Here is an 18,670-nt window from a genome sequence, read left to right as displayed (position 1 = left end):
TCAGGTCCTAAATCCAGTGATTTTAAGAGCGATTACCTGAGTGGGTTTGATCTGATCAGGTGATCCTTTAAAAGGGATCAGGCCACTCTACAACAGATCCAAAGCGTGAGAGGGGTTTGTCACAGGGAGCGTCTCATTGCTGGAATTGAAAATGGCAAAGAATGTGGGTGGCCCCTCGCGGACAGACCGAGACTTCTGTCTGACAACTGCGAGGAACTGAATTCTCTCATAAGAACTTAAGCTTGGAACAGGACCTTGAGCTCTACGTGAGAATACAACTCAGCAGACGCATTGATTTTTCGCCTTGTGAGGCCCTGCACAGAGAAGCAGCCCTATCATGCCTGAACTTCTGACCTACACAGCTAAGACGTGAGTACTGTTTTATGCCTCTACGTTTGTACTAGTTCATTACAGCAGCACTAGGAAACTAAAACAATGGAATACTTTGCTTCACAAAATTGCAACTATTTGTTAAATATTTATTGATGTTAAATCCACATTACACCAGCACAACAATCCAAAAAGTAGTATAATACTATTTTTTTTTTTTTTATAAATACAACATAAAAGGTGGCAAAATAATGCTACTTAATCCCAAACCCAGCAAATTAGCAAAAAAGTCACATTCAGAAAAATTTGGCAAGTAAGATATGACATAAGTCAATACTAGAACATAGGTAAGTCCATGAGGGACTTTGTATGGTATCTTAAATTCCATATTAGTAATGCATAGCAGTGTGATCAAAGAAACTTGTACCACTGCAGAGAATATCTGCCACCCAGTGCTCAAGCCCATTAACCATTTAAAACTTGGTTGGTGTTCTTACAAAGAAGTAGAAAGCTGTACATGTGAAGCAGTAATATGAAATATATAGGGTGGTACACAAATATAAAATTATTTTAAAAAATACTATGTATTGAATTGAGTAACTGAGCTAAGAGAGTTCAACATTTTTATTATAAATAATGAGAGATACGTGTTTTGCATAAGGAATACAGTGTTTTCTTTTCATAGCAAAGTACCATTAAAGCCTCATGTTACAATAGTAGGCCAAATTGTTTTTTTTCTCCTTTTTAAAGTTTATTGGTTCCGACTTAAAACGATCAAGTCTGGTCAGAATCAACTCAATTTAGCTGATGCAGAATTGTGTGCATTTAAAAATTAGTCTCTGCTGAGATGCCTTTACAAACTACTCAGAATTCAGCATTCTTAAGGCAAGGTTTCACAACAGCAGGGAAGTGAGCTACTATTTTCCATTCACCATATCTTGGTGCCATTGGAAAAAAACAAAACAAAAACACTATGGCACAAACCTGTTCTTGTCTCTATTAAGTCTCCATTTCCCTCAAGTAGACTAGATGCTACAGGCAATTTTTCATTTATGCCAATCTTGCAGTCTCAGTCCATTTTCAACTTGCTCTAAACATCTAAAATCTTCTACACAAACGTCAGACACGCTAAAATTCCCATAGCACATATGCTCCAAACTTGCAGCTGACCCTGGATTCCCTGACTGGTGAGTGGCAGTGTTTTTCACCTACATGTTAGATTAATTGTCAAGAAAACCAAAGAAAAGCCTGTCCTTTAACATGTTGCCTGCCCCTTCTTTTATCTGAATGAATATAATGTAGTAAGTACGCGTGTAGCATTTTCCTTCATTCTTCTCCCTACTCTTTCCAAACCCCTCTTTCCTCCAAATTCTATGAGCCTTGGTCATTTGGGTGGTTTGGATGCCTTTCTTGGAATGGACTGTAATATATTTCGGCTTTATTCAGAATACTTTATATTATTTATATTTAAATTAGCCTTTCAATACGGTTTGTAAATAAGCTTTCTACCAAGGTAGCATGAAAAGAAAATACAATACAAAGAAATAAAGGTTATGAAGTAAGGTATTAACCTTCTTAGAAAACTCTGGATATTATTAAAATTTAAGGCAAGTAATTCCTTATGGTTTAATATAAAACAGTTTGCAAAGACAAGGCATTTACTTGGATTTCTTTGCATTTCCTCTTTCATCCTCATATATTGCACTTGATTCACTGTAGCTGTCTGAATACACTGCCATTTTAGAATCATTTTAGTAGTAGTTGTGGTACAATTGCCTCATGTTAAAAGCATTCCACACTATCATGCTATGTAGCACCTAAAGCTAGTGTTTTAAAGGCACTTCTGATAATACAAATTGTGGTTACCTTTGAACAATTGGTTTCCCTTCAGCATTTCAGACCACTTTAAAGTTTTAAATTGGATGATGAATGTGAATTTTCTGTGCAATGTGTACATTTCTATTAGCATCGCTTACTTAAACTCTAAGAAAAATATTTTTTTTTAATTTCTTATAGTCAAAGGTATGTTTTTGCCTTTTACATACTGTGACAAAGGAATATGCTGGTCAAGGCAAGGCTGTTTCAGTGTTTCAGTTTCAACAAGAATGTTGGATTACAGGTCCTCACTTTCTACCAAGCCGGGATTCAGTGTCAGGTGAGATGGACTGGCTTCAGGCTGGAACGCTGCTTTGATGTCTAGTCCCTGGTCTGAAAGTGCTGCATAGCGGCTGGCTGAGGGGCGCACCTTTTTTGGCTTGGTGCTCTGTGGCTGCTGATGCCACTGGGCTACAAAAAAAGAAAATTAGGATGTTTTAATCAAGAAATAACTGGAAAGCCCTTAGATGTTTCAAATAAATACAGAATGTCTTTTGATATATACCAGGTACATGTTCTTTATGAAAAACTGAATGCATCTATGGTAGAAATCCTAAAGTTTAAGGATAGTTTTGCATTTTACCCATGTTGCAGATGTACTGTGTGTACAGGGTAGTGGGACTATAACAGATAATAAAGACAAAGTATAGTTTATTTTAAAGTAAGTACTTGCCGCGGCACAGGGAGTCCTTTGAGATAGTCTCTAAGTTTCCTAATTCACCTCTCCCCTCTTAAAAAAAATACAACTTCTGAGATCAAAATGAATAAATGCCACAATAATGAGTAGTTTGGTGTTGGGGATGGATGTTTAATCCATTGAAAGGAACTGGGCAGTAGGGAAGGCTGAGCTCATTCCTTTCCTGAAGAACCTCACAGAGCTTTTTCTTATTCAAGAAGAGGTAAGCGCTTCGTTTTTTCTAGTGCTTTTGTGTAACTAGATCCCATAATGCTATTGTACTAGTTTGTAAATTCAATAGCAGTGATTTTCGTTAAATTTAGGATGCATGTAGACAAATATACATACACAAACACTCACAAACCTATTATTGCTCAGCTGCTTAAGATAAATTAATGAGAAAAGCACTAAGCCACAAAAGTATGCATTCCAGGATCGATGTACCCCCGTTTAGAGTGCATTAAGACACTGTGCTAGGATTATAATACAGGAAGAAATGTTAAAAAGGCAGTCATTTGCAGAACACGGTAATAAGGTGAAAAACGTGTGGTTATGCTTTTGCCTACTGTTAATGCCTAAGGATGCTTGAGTAAGGAAGCCACAGTTGACTAGCCTACATAAGAGAAATCAGCATGCATATTTTGCTAATGCAAAGTTCCTGAAAGATACTTGGGTATTTGTTCTCCTGGTGTAGTTCACTATTAATGTTGTTGAGAAACTATAAACAGAAAGAGAAAGAGCAATATGAAATTTTTAGCCAAAAATACCACTACCATTGTAAGATTACATAAAAATAGTGTGAGTTGCTGTTCGGATGTCTATTTTTTTCAGCGTTTAATGACTAAATGCAAGGAGATGAGATGAGGCAGCACTCACTGTAAACATCCAGCCTGGCAGTACAGGACACAATCCCTGCTTCATTCTTGGCCGACACCGTATACCAGCCGGCATCTTCTTTCGTGGCTCCCTGAATGAGCAGGCAGATGTAGCCGTGGGTGTCCTGGTGCATGCTGGGGAAAAGGATACAGTCATCAGGGCTCTACATGTTAAGAAGTGGCTGTGGACAGGAAGCATCGTTTCTAATTAGCTCATTAGAAACAGAATTGCGCGAGTAGAGAATAATAGGGTCATACTTATTCTGGAGAGGCTGCTGGCCCCATTAAAAGGTAATGGGAGAAAAGAGCAGACGTCGCGAGCCTGAACACATCTCTTCACTTAATTTCTAGTTAAGGATCTGCCTTTACAAAACCACTGAATAGATTCTCTGTCACCACTGAAGCAAATGAATGCATCTGTTCTTTTAGATAGAAAGATAAACACACAAAAAACCCACCATTAGATTAAGTTAGAATGTGTTTCGTCGTCATATTCCATTCTCCGTCTTTCTGAAAGCTTAATCATACATTAGGGTAAAGAGTGTTTTTTGTCTTTGTGATCGTCAGTGGCGTGACTCTTACCCAGATTTACACGCCATATAAAGTATCTGTTTATATATCGTTAGGACCAAGAAGTTATGAATCAGGTTAAGTCACTGTGTCCTCACCTCACTCGGTCAGTACTGTGAGTGAGGGATTCATTTTCTTTCTTCCAAAATATCTGAGGTGGTGGCGCTCCCGAAACACGGCACTCCAGTCGCACTGGGTACCCGTCAGCAACTCCTGTGTTTTGTAGCTTCTCGATAAACACAGGGGGTTTGTGCGCTTCTTTAGCTGAGAAAACATGAGATGAATGATCTATCAGTGATAGACAAAAGGCGCAATACAAATAATTCAGATGTTCTTTGCAATATTGCTTACATAGATCTTTTCACTTCCGGTGGTACAATGCTGGTCCTCTCTCTAAATTATTCTTTTTTTTTAAAGATCCTGTGCTTCATCCACTCATTTATTTCCTTGATTCATTCACTTCTGACAGGACCACACAGTCTGCTGGCCATCTGCCCCACAGAATGACTGACAGGCTGCAGGAGACGATGGCTTCACTACTGATTGTTACGGTGCAGTCACAGCCGTTACCAACCACTGCCCCCTAGTGGTCCTGAGGACAAGTGTTGCTAAGAATCGGATCCACTTCGAGTCCTTCCCTGCTACCTGAAAGGTTTGCTATGAAAATTCTTAAGATTTGTAAGTCCTGGCTTAAGTGAAACATACCATGGGATTTAAAAGGGGGGGAAGTACAGGAGAAGCATCTTCATCTAAATTTGGTAGCTTTAAATAGTTACCTATAAACTAGGAATGTACATCCTATTAACTACAGATTCCAATTTGTATTCTTTGAGGGCTATAAAAAAAGAAAGCTTTATTTATGATTACCTTGAAGGAAGGACGCCATAAAAAAGGATAACTTCATTAGTCTGAAAAAATCAGAACTGATAGTTAATACTCTAAATATCCCCATCCAGTGGGAAGTGATTTTCTTGGATGTGAGTGAAAACAATTTCAGAGGAACAATAAGATTTAATTATTTTCTTCTGAGCTACCAGCAATGAATAGAAGGATGCATGTCTTTCTCCACCACTCCTCATCCTGTGGAATGACAGATGTATCGGGGCAGCCAGCGAGAGGCAGGTGAAGAGGATAAAAATTCTTCCTGAAATGTTCAAATACCCCAGACTATCTAAGACTTTGAACTATGTAGAGGTTGTATTTTTCTTCGACTTTACATGGTTACCTGACTGAGGCTATTTAGGGGGAAGTGGGAACAGACCTCAGTATATAAAATGAGGCTTAATGTCGTAGCAGCTCGCCAGTAAGAATAATCTCTGCCGTTGTGGAGCATGGCCGTGCAGGGTCCTGGTGCTGCAGAGTGTCCTAGATTTAATCCTTATAAAAACTCGCTGAGGCATTACATTCTGATTTTACATACGGGGAAACGGAGTTGCAGAGATGTTAGGTATTTGCCAAAGGACACAGCTAGTAAGCGACAGCTAGGACTGAGACTTGATGTCAGAGACCTTGTTTCAAGTCCCATGCACTGCCGTCTTCTAACGGAAGTGCTCCCTGGGGCAGATGGGGACGGCAGTCCTGCAAGACAGACAGCACATTGCGCAGGAGAAAAACAGTTGGTTTTTGTCTGATGAGGGGCAGTTAGTTACAGGGCTGACAGAGGTCAGTCCAAGTGTGTAGTACTACTGACGACATAAAGTGCGACAGCATGGCTACCAGCACCACAGTCTACACATTTATCGTGTTTTCTGTGTGGAAAAACGTCTTTGTGCTATTAGCAGAATCATTATCAAGGATTTTAGACAGGACCTCCTGGGCTTTATTCTCATTGCTACTCTATTTTTAGTAGTGTCGGGTATACAAAGCAACATAATAATTAGACATTTATACCCCTCACAAAGTGATAACCCCCTTCCCCCAATCTGCTACCTCCCTGATGATCGTATATAGCTGCTATGCTACCAATGACTCTATTCCCTATTCTGTACTTTATATCCCGTGACTATATATACAGAGGGTGCCAAAAAAAATTATACATATTTTAAGAAAGGAAAAAAAACGATTAAAATTGTAATACTCACTGTATACTGATTACAAACGTTGAATACAAGTGAGGTTTGACTTCTGCAATTACAAGAGGTGCTCAAAGTGGTTACCATCAGTGTCCAGACATTTCTGATTACGGCCAACTACTGCTTGAGCAACGCTGACCAAAGTGTCCACTTGTAGACATTTTTAGCACCCCCGGTACGTGTGTGTGTGTATGAAAATTAGTTGACATGCAATATTATTTAACTTCAGCTTCAGGTGTACAGCACAGTGATCAGGCATCTACACCGTCCATGAAGTGGACCCCTCCTGAAGGCCGCTACTCTATTTCTTGAACGAGCTCAGTGGCTCACAGTGCGTGGAAGAGGACCAGGAATCAACAGACTGAGTCTATCCCTCAGCTGACTGATGGGACTGTGCGCAACTCACTTAAGTCTAATTTCCACATCTGTCAAATGAGGAAGAAAATTTGCTCTGATTCCCTCTGAGGCTGTTATGAAGACCAACTGAGATAATTTATATGAGGCACTTTACAAACAGAGGTATGAAAAATAAACATGTTTTTTTTAAAAGAGAACAGATATCAGAATCTTTACTTATGCTCAACTCTTAAGGATGGTATAAACCTTTCCATAAATATATTGTCCTTACCTAAGGGTAAGACTTCACATAACAATACTTTAACGAAGTTTATCTCACAGTGTAATCAACTAAAAAGCAAATGTGTGGGGTAATGAAATGTTAAACATTTTTCACTTTTGACATCAGTGCGTGTTACATTGATTTAAAAACCAGGTATATATGTAGAACTTGATGCATAAATCAATTCTTATACATCAAGTTTGGTTCTCAGAGCCTGTGCTGCTGTTGAGCTTTCCTTATGTAACACCAAGCGCGACACACACACGAGACATAGAGTGATCCAGAGAAACCCAAATCCTTTTCTCTCTTGGCCAGGCTAGTGGGAGAAAGGAGGGATTGATAATAACTACAGTGAAGAAAAATTAATATTTCTGATTTGCTAAGCCTCATAACATGTCTCAATTGGCTACTTTGATGAAACAATCTGTCTGCAGAGGTCCGATTTCTTTTCCCTACTGGTTACTAATGCAGGATTAGCTTACATTTCTAAATCTCATGTTCATGCTGGGAGAGAAAGAATTCACAGACAAGCCTACCTGCAACCACAAGCTCCAGGCTGAACGCGTTCTGTCCCGCTCGGTTAGTGGCCGTACATGTGTAGATGCCGGCGTCCCGCGAGGTGACGGGCTCTATGATCAGTGAGTGCACCCCGTTCTCACGCACGAGCATCTTGTGGGCACTGTCAGGGCGGATTGGCTTCCCATCTAGTTGCCAGCTGAGGTCTGGGGTTGGTAACCCACTGACCTAAACCAGAAAGAAAATGCATGAACTTCTCTAATATGAAAACAATGAAATCAATAGCTGAGAAACCAGCATAAATTCTCCCTTTGGTAGTAAAAGAGATGGCTTTTAGCATCAGCTCATGTTACTGTTTTGATTAAACCCTTTCAGTGGCTTCCTAAGCACTCATGGGCTCACTTCTAAACATTTCTTACAGAGCAACCTAGAAATGAAATGGGGATCAAAACAAGGTCTGTCACCATCTTACCTCACCAAGGGTTATAAAGATTACTGGGATGATGGCAGCACAGGGCCCTGAGCTCTTTGGAAACAAGTCTAATCGTAATAACAACAACATACTCAGCTGGCACTTACACACAGTAAGGCTTCTCATCATAGAATTGCCACAGCTGTGGAGATATTAGTTAATGCATCCATCAGCAGCAGGGCTATTAGTTTATAATCCTTGAAACTAAGTAACAAGAACAATACAAAATTAGCCAGAAAGCCATATCAACAAATTAGCATCACAATGGAAACATAAAATCTTGAGACCGAGACAGTTGTTGACCAGACATCAGACAAAAGCGGATTTAATTGCTAATAAATAACAAGTTGTGCTGTGAAAGGGTAGGGATGGTTGCCATCTGTCAACTCTTTATGGCTTTGCCCTTGATTTTGAATGGGGAGAGAAGCACCACTAAGGAAGGCCTTTTTACCCCATCCCAAATTTACTAGTGGGAAATTGCATACAAAAAGATGTCCGCTGGACTGGAAAACAATTCTTTTGAAGGCCCAGCTCTGCCAAAATCAGCCAGGGAATTCATAAATTCCAGTCCTGCTACATGGTAATTCATTTATACTACTTAAACGATGCCCCATCCCCCAGATATCACAAAGGTCTAGAGATTTTTAAAGGAAAAAATTTAAATTATTGGTCAAAAGGATGAAGAGATTTTGGAAGCAATCGTTACGCAGCTTGGCTTCTGAGAGGCTCAGGCTCGTATGTTCTCTCATCTGTACACCTGCTATCCCCCAGCTCGCTACATACACTCATTTACCTGTCTGGAGGAACACGGAGTGGACACTTGGGGTCAGGTTCCAGGCCTTTCCCACGTTTAGAAAGAAAGCAGCACTACTTGTTCCCGCTTCACTAGGTGAGAACCTACACAAACAGGGCTGTATACTGACTGAAGCCACAGCCCGTTAGCAGGAGATGCATAAAGCACTGCAGTCTCAGCCTGCCCACTTCCCAGTGGACAGTTACTCACGTTAAGGCGAAGGGAAAATGCCTGATTCCTTTGCCCTTTGTCTAACCCCAGCCTTCTTGGTTGTGTAAGTAAACAAAGCTGGTATCACGAATTTAAGGTCATTATAATCAGGTCATACTTTGAACAGATCCTTTTATTCTTTTCATAGACAAGCCCAGATTTACTTTCGAAAAAACAAATGATGCCCAAATCCTCTGAACTCCCTTTGTGTTCTGCAATCCCAAAGAGAACCAGCAGAGGGAGCCCAAATTTTAAAAAACCTTACCTATCTTTTAAGAGCTAAATTTTGAACTTCAAGTCAGTAAATAATGGGGCAAAGAAAAAGAAAAAATGTCAGAGTAATAGTTCTTAAACATTTTTGGCCTCAAGTTCGTTTGAGAAATTGATAAAAGTTATATTACACACAATTTTGTATACAATTTCAGAGTTCACACATACAATGCGTACCCTGAATTAAGAGGCCCTGCTGTAAAATGGGTGAAAGAAGGATGTCGCTCTAACGTCTCTTAGAAATAGAAAATGGGAGGAGCAAAAGTCAGAGTAGACATATGGATACAAAATGTGTGTGAATAAAGAGTGAAGATCAACTAATTATTGATCAGGACATATGCCAGATTCAATACATGTATTCCTTTAACCAAATGGGAAACTTAAAGGGATAAAACCTCCCAGCGGCTTTCTGGAGTATGGTATAGGATTCTAAGTAACGAATATATTTAATAAACATTTAAGAGTAAAGGAAAAGGGTGATTTAAAGCAGTGTGTAAACATCCCGTATATTTCACTTAAGCTGGAAAACATTTTAAACGTGTATACTTTACATAATTTCCAAAAGAAACTGAAGAGAAATGGCAAAGGGGTAAGATAGATGTATAGGCAATAACAGACTCTTACTTTGCAGTCCATTCTGCAGAGTTTTCCTTCTTGAACAGTCAGATCTCCAGGAGCCTGCAAGAAGTGAGGCCTGAAGAACCGCTCTTGAATTGGTTCGTTTTCATCTCCGCTGTCCCTTGATCTAGAACGGGGCCTTAGAACAAGACAGATAATAGATATAAGGGGGATCAAATATATGGTGATGGAAGGAGAACTGACTCTGGGTGGTGAACACACAATGGGATTTATAGATGATGTAATACAGAATTGTACACCTGAAATCTATGTAATTTTACCAACAATTGTCACCCCAATAAATTTAATAAAATAAAATAAAATAAAATAGATGGAAGGATAGATACTACATAAATAGCGTTATGTTCAGGCTCTTAGTCATGGCTTTTTTGTAATATATGGGGTAATAATATAATAACCTTACCTGATTTCTACCCCTAAGATTTACACTTTAAAAAGTCAGCAAGGCAAAATCTTGTTTCATTTGGAAGTTTATTATACATAGTCTAATTGCAGATCTTAAACAGTTCTGCTCTCCTAATCCTTAAAGCCACTATAAATCATAAAAGGGGAAATAGGAAAAAGTGGGGTAATCGATACTAACCTATTTTTTTCCTAAATATTTTTAAAGCTGTATGAGAAATAGCAGCAGCTGTTGCTCATTTATTTATTACCAAACCTTTTTCAACAGAAACTACGAACTTTCTACTGTGAATTTAACCTTATAGGAAATCAAAAGTTCTTAGCATGTTATAAAAAACAAATTACATTTTTCGGCAGGTTTTCTTTTTTATCGGTTACCCATGTGCCTAAATACACTTTTTTTTTTCCTTTCTTGGTTTAAAATAAAACTGTGCACATCTCCCAGAGTTTGTGTCTTTCTTGCTTTTAAGGGTGTTTCCAGGGGCACCTTCAAGAGTGATACAACTTAAAATAATTGCAGGGAAGACGTAAGAGCAAGATGTTGAATACAAATGGTCAGTAATCACAAGATAAGTTTAAAAACACTTAACTAGAAAAAATAAGATGGACCAAAAAAGTGAAAGATTAGTAAAAGAGGCTAATAATTATCAGTTTTTATATAGGTTATTCTTTTCCAAGTACAGATCGGATTTTTGAACAGACTGCTTATCTGGGAGACACTGACACCTGGAGAAGCTTAGCTATATTGAAGACCACGGGAAAAGCAAAGGAACAGAATGTAAGGCGGTGGATATGCTACTAAATGTTACGTTCACAGCCACAGGCTTAGCATCCTGCTGCTTCCGCCAGCATCCCTGTGTAATAAGCTCAGGGACCCTAGGGATGCAAAGCACACTCTATTGTTAGCAGATACTTGCTGAGCATTTAAAATATCGTACCTACAAGATTAGGGTCTAAAATAAACGGTTGTGAACTAAGTAACTGTACAATGAACATTAGCAGACAAGTTGATTTTAAGAAATGTAGCAGCCATCGTTTATAACACAGCTCTTGGTTAGAGGAGTTTGGTTTTGAATGATTTGTGTACCACTGACTAGCATTTTCATTAAGACACCTGCCATTTAAAGTTGCTGAGTCTTGATGTCTTCCTATATAAATTGGGCCCTTTTTAACAAACTAGCGATGGCATTACCTGAGTTGGCTTAGCACACATTATTGTTTGCTCCCTTCCCCTTTCTGAATTGCAACGGACCATAGTGATCCAGGAGCCATACACTGGATACCGTTTAAGATCGAATTCACATTCTGTCTTCAGACTCATGTGTTCACTTTTACGGTCATCCTATGATTGTAATAGTGTTGAATTTACCGTAATAAACGAAATCATAGTAACACCTATGGGAAGGAACATCTGAAATACCTTCTGCCATGAGGATGGCCGGAGGGAGAGCGGGGACTGCGACCTCTTTGGTTGACAGCCTGTACCATTAGCCGTCCAGTACAACTGACGCGGCCCTGTCAGAGACAACAGGAAAAGACATCATTTGCTATGCAACACCGCTAACTGCTAAGCACTGTTTTTTCTGTGCTCCATAAGACATTATGAACAAATCAGTGTGCCATGTTAGTAATGACACCAACCCCTCACAGAAATGTACTTTCTTTGAGTTAAATAAGCTTTACTGTTTTATCTAGGATGGCGTTCACAGTGACAATCCTCATGGAATTCATTGTAATCTGCTAATAAGGACTCCCAAACATGTGAAGTTGAGTTGTGAAATACAGTGTCAGGACGCGACTGGCTTGTGATTCCATTGTCATGGTCACATAGCTACTGCATGTAGCTAAGTCTGAACTCAAACTAGACGACTTCAGTTTTCTGTCGGTTTACTTTTCAGTAAACGTATTTATGAAACGTTAGTGGTAGCTCTTCCAAACACCCCATATTAGAAGAGATGCAGCAGATAAAATGAGCATTAGAGAAGTACGTACAGGGACTATAAGGAGAGAATCACGAGTACAGGACACCATGTTCCCATCAACATATTGGAGATTTCAAAACCAGAAGCAGTTAAATACCTAAAATATGTTGATCATTTAAAGCAGGGGTGTCCAAACTGCGGCCCGCGGGCCAACTGCGGCTCGCAATCCATTGTTAATTGGCCCGCAGCAAATTCCAAAAATATATTTAGTCTACTTAAATAAACCAGGTGAGGCAATACATACTTCACCTCGAGTGAGTGGCCCGGCTGTTTGTGTATTTTACCGCATATGACGCTTGGTGAAAACCGTTGAAAAAAGTTTGGACACCCCTGATCTAAAGGCCTATCTAATAAAAAGCCTTATTTTCTCTCTTAAATTTGCCAATTGAAAATATGATACATGCTGTCGTATGGATAGACAAAAGTAATAGCCGGCCCCGATGACATGAATAAATCACTCATTGTTACTTTCTGTCTTCTCCCTTCCCCCTCATTTTCCCCCCTCACTATTATAAGCAGAGTAGCAAAAATAGATTTTCTCCTCCACTTTCTCCTCTCGTCTCCCAGGAGAACTCGCCGATGTATTTATAAATTCTGACAATGGCCAAAAGGGAACCACAGTAAGAAAGGAAAAATGAGAAGCAAATGTATTGATTAGACTCAGGGAAGTCTAGCTCAAGGTTGAAAAGCGGCCCGCACGTGCACTTAACAGCCAAAATGAAATTCACTCCCATTTTCATTCCAAGTTGCCCATCGAGACAGGTAACAGAAGCAAGAGGGGTTCTGTCGTTTTGATGCACTGCTTTCTGAGTTCCAAGTGAGAGGAGGCTGGGATGAGGAGAGGACACACTGTGGGGGGGACACGGAGGGGAAAACCCCACTGCAGGATTCAGTGAGGGGCTGGGATTCCCTCAGTGCGACTCTCCAGATCCTCTCCAAGCCTGCACTTCTGAGGGCCGGAACCACCCAGAAAAGGCAAAGACACACGGGGGTGTAATACAGACAGAAGAATTAGGAATTACCAGATAGAAAGATGTGGTCATCAGGAAACACCCTCAAGTCCTGTACCATTAGATCTGTAAATTCCCCTAGCATTCACAGTATTTGCTATTGAGGTCATCCTTAAAATACGGCCTTTCCTGAAAATTTCCAAGGAGATGTGAAGTATGACATTATGATGGGAAATTATTTCTGACTGAGATTAACTGTATGTGAAGTTCAGTCCGCCTGATACAAAGGCTGTTATGCTGAACGCTGCTTGGCAAACACTTGTGATTCCCTTAAGCTAACTTGAAATCTGAAAATTAATGTCATCTAACCCTTCCAAATCTGTACCTGCTTTAGAAAATCTAGATGTGATTTCCTTAGAAGACACCATTATAAATTACCCAACAGATGCATTCTAGCAGATACTTGAACACATCAACATGTAAGACTCGTGATTCTTTTTGAGCTTGAGGCCAAGACAGTGTGTTTTGTTTTACACAAATACCTTCAACTATACTGATATATGGGATATGGTTTCCTTACTATTTGCTTTGCTGCTTCAACTAATAATTTTAATTTGGATAGATTTTTCCTTGTGGTATAAAACCCAGAGGATCCACAAGGGAAATTAATATTAACTAACCACTTATGTGGTTAGAAAAAGACATGTTACATTAAACCTTTAACCTTGAATTTGGGGAAGCAGATACTGGTTGCTTAAAAAAAAACACAAAACTCCTCTAACCTGGATTTGAGTTTTGACTTTTCCTAAAACTTTGGGCAAATCACTGAATTTGTTCAATCCTTTGTTTTTAATTTGGTAAAAACTTTCTTCTCACGAGAAGCTTGTAAATATTAAATGATAAAACCTGATGATATAAATATCAAATTGTACAGCAGCCCCCCCCCCCCCATCTGCGAGAGAGAGGTTCCAAGACCCCCAGTGGATGTCTGAAACCTCGGATAGTACCAAACATACATAACTATGATAAAGTAAGAGATAAACAACAATAACTAATAACAAAAACAAACACTTATACTGTAATTACAGTTACATGAATGTGTTCTCTCAAAATACCTGACTGTACTGTGTGAATATACTGGACAAAGGGATGAGTCATGTCTCAGGCGGGACAAAGCAGGCAGCATGAGGTTTCAATCTTCTACCAGCGCACAACTTAAAACTTAGGAATTGTTTACTTCTAGAATTTTCCATTTAATATTTTTGGGCCACAGTTGACCACAGGTAACTAAAATTGCAGAAAGTGAAATTGCAGATACGGGGGACTTCTCTACTTGATGTCACAGATCATTATGAAATTCACCACTGCTGGTATCATGTTACGATACTATGGGTCTGAGATTTTATGGACGCATGGACATGCTTCGAGGTGATTTTTAGCGGCCCCAGCAGCTTGGCTGACGGCAATAAAATTTTCCAAGTGGATATATTTTGCTTGAGGGATGCTCTTACCTCCTTTTTAGACTCTTTCAAATACCTCTTAACCAACGCCCCCCTTGCCCTCTCAGTGCTCTCAATGCTGGGGGGAACCCCAGACACCTTTGTATGACACGCACTAGCTCTGGTGTCAGTCTGGGTTTGTAAACCAGTTCTGTCCTTTATAGGTGAGTGACTTCAGGCAGGTAACTTAAGCACCTCAGTGAGTTTCCTTATCAGTAAAATACAACCATATAGTTAATCCCGCATGGGTTCTTGGGAGGATTAAATGAGTTCATCGGTGTAAAATATTTGATAATTGTATTTTTTCTACACAGTAAATGCTCGAACTGCTAAATTATTATAGCACTTAGTAGGGGTAGAATTATAATAATTAGATGAATAAGAAGTATCCCTTAGAAGTGCTTCATTGAACAGTTTTTTCCCCACATGTAATGGAGTTTGTTTTCTTTCTTTTTCCCCACCTTCCCGTTTTTTTTTTTTTCTTCTTTTTTTTTGTATTAGGATGTAATTGACTCCGAAGGAAAACAAAATACTCTTAGCAAAGAAGGCAGAATACATGGAGAGTAAATCAACCTTTTAAACTCACGCTAGTGCTTGAAAGGTGCGGAGCACACAGGTATATTCGAGGTGCCAAGTGACGGCTGATTTGAGGTATCAGATGAAGGATACCCTACTATGCTTAGTGGCAGCCCGGTCTCCTCTTCTCTCTCCAAAAAAATAGGGTCAACAGGTTGGCATACTACTCGGCAAAGATTACACATTTCTACAGTGTTTGCAAGATATTCACTTCTACTGCTCAGCACCACATACACAGATATTGCCGCAGATATTTCCTTAACTTCCCAAATTTAAGAAAAAGGAATATGTTGCCATTCCTCACCTTTTACTCCTACATCATCCTTCACTTCTGAACATAAAGGGGAAAGGTATGGTCTTCGGGAGGCGGGATTATTAGTTTGATAATATAATGTTACTGGCTAAATATATTACTAATCAGTAAATGACCAGGAGCATTTAAAAAGCATCCAAACTAACGAGTTGTATAATTTTAATTAAAGTTGTAATTTTTAATTTAGTGGTATAATTTAATTTTCATTAAAAAAAAAATCCAGAAGTCATTGAAGCATTTTTGAAAAGATGCCTCAAATGTGTGCAATTGAAAGTTCAGGTTTTCAAGTCTGAATGTCTTATTTGTGAGGAAGATCATACAAAATTAAAATTAATTTTAATCATACTAATGTGCCAACTATCCCTAGTAATTTATCATAATTAGCAGGCTCTGGGACACATGAATGCGACCGTGTTTGCTGTTAACTTTCTCATTTCTTTCTGCTTTATTATTAACACATGAAGTAATAATGTTTAAAGTGAAGCTTGAAATGAGCCAGGCAACCTTACAATGCTAAGGCAAAACAATCAACAAACTAACTTTTTAAATCTAACTCAGCTGTGCGTAACTTTTCTATTCCAAACAAAGCCACAGTTTAAAGCTATAGTACAAGTAATAAGTTTGAATTCTCGAAGTGATTCTGTATTAAACATCCAGCTTGTAAAGATTATTTGATGCCTCATGCAAGGCCAATTATTTATATAGTATGGAAATAACATTTATGTTTCCCAGTTTATGAAATTTAACTTGTGGCACACAGATCTTTATAAAAGTTTGCCACTTGTATACATAATGCAATCTGAGGAAACATCAAACTGCAAAACAGCCATTCCAAAATCCAAGTGCACTACAGGGGAACTTAGCAACACACCAAAACAAAGTAAAACATTCGTGTTTAGATTTAGTCGTATCTTAAAGACTGGATTACAGTCTAAAATAAATTGTATTTGTGATCCTCATTTTGGCATCATGTTTGGCGTAACACTACACAATCACTCATTATTTCACTAAACTATGCAATTACTCTGGTCTCTTATGAATTGCCTGAGCTGCACACGGCGAGCACGATACAGTCTAGCATACGCTTAGAGCTGTGTGTTCTATCTCAAGTAGAATTTGGATGCAGTCAACAATAACTAACGTGTTTCTTATTCCCCAAAGGTTAAGCCAGGTGGAAAAATATTCTATAAAATATTCTGCTGAACTGTAGTATTTTCCTCTTCCTTTGGTTCTCAGCCTTTCTCTTGGCCGCTTTGTGTGATGATTTTCCACCGCTCAGGAAAGCTCTGCTGTGTTTCATTACTGAACCAATTTTTCCACTCCAACTTTTTCCTCTTTCCCTTGGTTATTTCACATCATGTAGGCTATAGTGTACCAGAAAAAAAAAGGGTGTAGTTGTCTCCCTTTCAAAACCAAATACTTTTAAAAATGTGAAAAAATTTTAAGGAAACCAAAGGGCATCAAGGCAGTAGGGCGTCACCTTCAGTTTACTGTTGACTACGTGTTATGCTTTGGGAATAATACATCTTGAGGAATTTAGCTTTCACTTTGGAAAATTTTTTTCAGTGCCTACTTATGTCATGCTTCTTCTAAATGATGTTTTAATTCAGAAATTACAAGAATGGGAAAATACTTTAGAGTATAATAACAGATGTTATAAAGTTGAGCTTATGACACTGTTAAACATTTCAATTACAGTATTCCCATGGCAACAAATGATAACTTATGCCAAAGGTTAGGTAGAAAAATGGTCTGCCACTTGTCTTGGTTTAAAATACCACTTTGTTGTTCTAATGGGTAGTGAAGTTCAATCCCATTTCTAGGGGACAACTCACAAAACCTACATCTGGTATACTTGGACATACCTGTTACTTACTGAAGACCCCAAGGTAGAAAAGGAGTTTTGCTCTTGAAATTAAAGTCAACCAGGCAACAGGCTCAGAAACTTGGAACAGCAACTACTACCAAGTGCCGTAAATACAAACATTCTCTCACAACAATTTCAATCCGAGGCCTAAATGCCTACTTTTAGGATTTCCTCCGATTCTTTTCCTGGGTTTTCCCGCCTCTGTGTGCCTTTGGCCATTTAGGTAGAAAAGGAGACTGTAGAATGAATATTGGGTGGATCAACTCACCTTGAGAGACAGTTGGAATTCTAGACAGCAGGCACTGCTCTGGTTACTGTGACCTCTGGGGTTCTTTGAATCTTTTGCTCCCTGAGGGCAATCATATTACTGTTTGCTCAATCACAGGTGGGAGATTCTCTTAGCAGTGTTGGGCTATGGCTACCTGACGTGAACTGGCCCACTTCTTATTTCTTTGTCTGTTCTTTAAAGGGCAGAGTCAAAGAACCAGACAGGCTTAGGCCTGGGGCTTATCCTGCGATTTGGTAAAGCGGCAGAATCCACTGGGACCTGGGGTGAGGGCAGTGACAGCTCTCCTCTGGGCCTTCCCTTGGCCCTGAGTGTGTTGGAGCCAAGAGCAGCTCCCAGCTGCATGTGTGGCAGCCGTCAGCTGTGCTGTGGGTGGGGCCAGTCCTCTCGCTCACAAGCCCGCAGCTGTGGCAGCCATGGCACAGCCACATCTGCTGCCTAACTCCTTTCCCAGGGGGGTGGGAAAAAGCAAAAGCCAGGAGGTCGCCAGACCACACACCAGCAACATGTTTGGTAGAAATCCCATCCTAACTGACGTGCTCACTCTCTAACAGCACGGTGGGGAGCGGAATATCTAGAAACGTAACTGATCTTTACATCCTGATCCCACAGGCTTCTGCCAACTCGTGGGGCTGCTTCTCTAAGACAGGGTTGTTAGTGTCTTTGATTTAAAATAATGATGATAACTAGCATTTGTTGAAAGTATGTTATGTCCCAGGTAAACTGAGTGCTTTACATGTATGATTTAAATTGATATTATTCTCTTTGCACAGAAGAGGAAACAGGAAGAGAACGGATAAGTGCCTGGCTAAAGGTCACATAGGTGGGGAGTGGCAGAGCTAGAATTCCAACTCAGAGCTGCCTGAAGCCCAAGTTCA

General features: G+C 39.5%; 1 protein-coding gene and 1 long non-coding RNA gene across 8 annotated transcripts in view; one reads left to right on the top strand and one right to left on the bottom strand.

Moving 5' to 3' along the window:
* Window positions 1-462: 462 nt before the first annotated feature.
* Window positions 463-18,670, bottom strand: part of PALLD (palladin, cytoskeletal associated protein) — a 372,024-nt gene continuing 353,816 nt past the window's right edge. For 6 of the 7 annotated variants that reach the window (XM_019731447.3, XM_019731449.3, XM_019731448.3 and 3 more), the window contains 6 exons: window positions 11,740-11,834; window positions 9,903-10,035; window positions 7,554-7,761; window positions 4,425-4,590; window positions 3,758-3,891; window positions 463-2,616 (listed from right to left, as the gene is read on the bottom strand). In XM_019731447.3, coding sequence (XP_019587006.2) covers window positions 2,444-2,616; window positions 3,758-3,891; window positions 4,425-4,590; window positions 7,554-7,761; window positions 9,903-10,035; window positions 11,740-11,834 — 909 coding nt within the window. In that variant the 3' untranslated portion in view covers window positions 463-2,443. Of the gene's footprint in view, window positions 2,617-3,550; window positions 3,600-3,757; window positions 3,892-4,424; window positions 4,591-7,553; window positions 7,762-9,902; window positions 10,036-11,739; window positions 11,835-18,670 lie in introns of all 7 variants that reach the window. The other variant, XM_019731450.3, reaches the window with a different exon arrangement.
* On the top strand, window positions 2,348-6,908 carry LOC109447271 (uncharacterized). The gene is made up of 3 exons (XR_002137340.3): window positions 2,348-2,485; window positions 4,796-4,978; window positions 6,628-6,908. It is a non-coding gene; the product is annotated as an uncharacterized LOC109447271 (long non-coding RNA).

This window comes from Rhinolophus sinicus, chromosome 15, assembly GCF_057876585.1.
Source record: "Rhinolophus sinicus isolate RSI-liver-muscle chromosome 15, RSI-T2T, whole genome shotgun sequence".
Lineage (NCBI taxonomy): Eukaryota > Metazoa > Chordata > Mammalia > Chiroptera > Rhinolophidae > Rhinolophus > Rhinolophus sinicus.
This window is presented reverse-complemented; position numbering and strand designations above follow the sequence as displayed.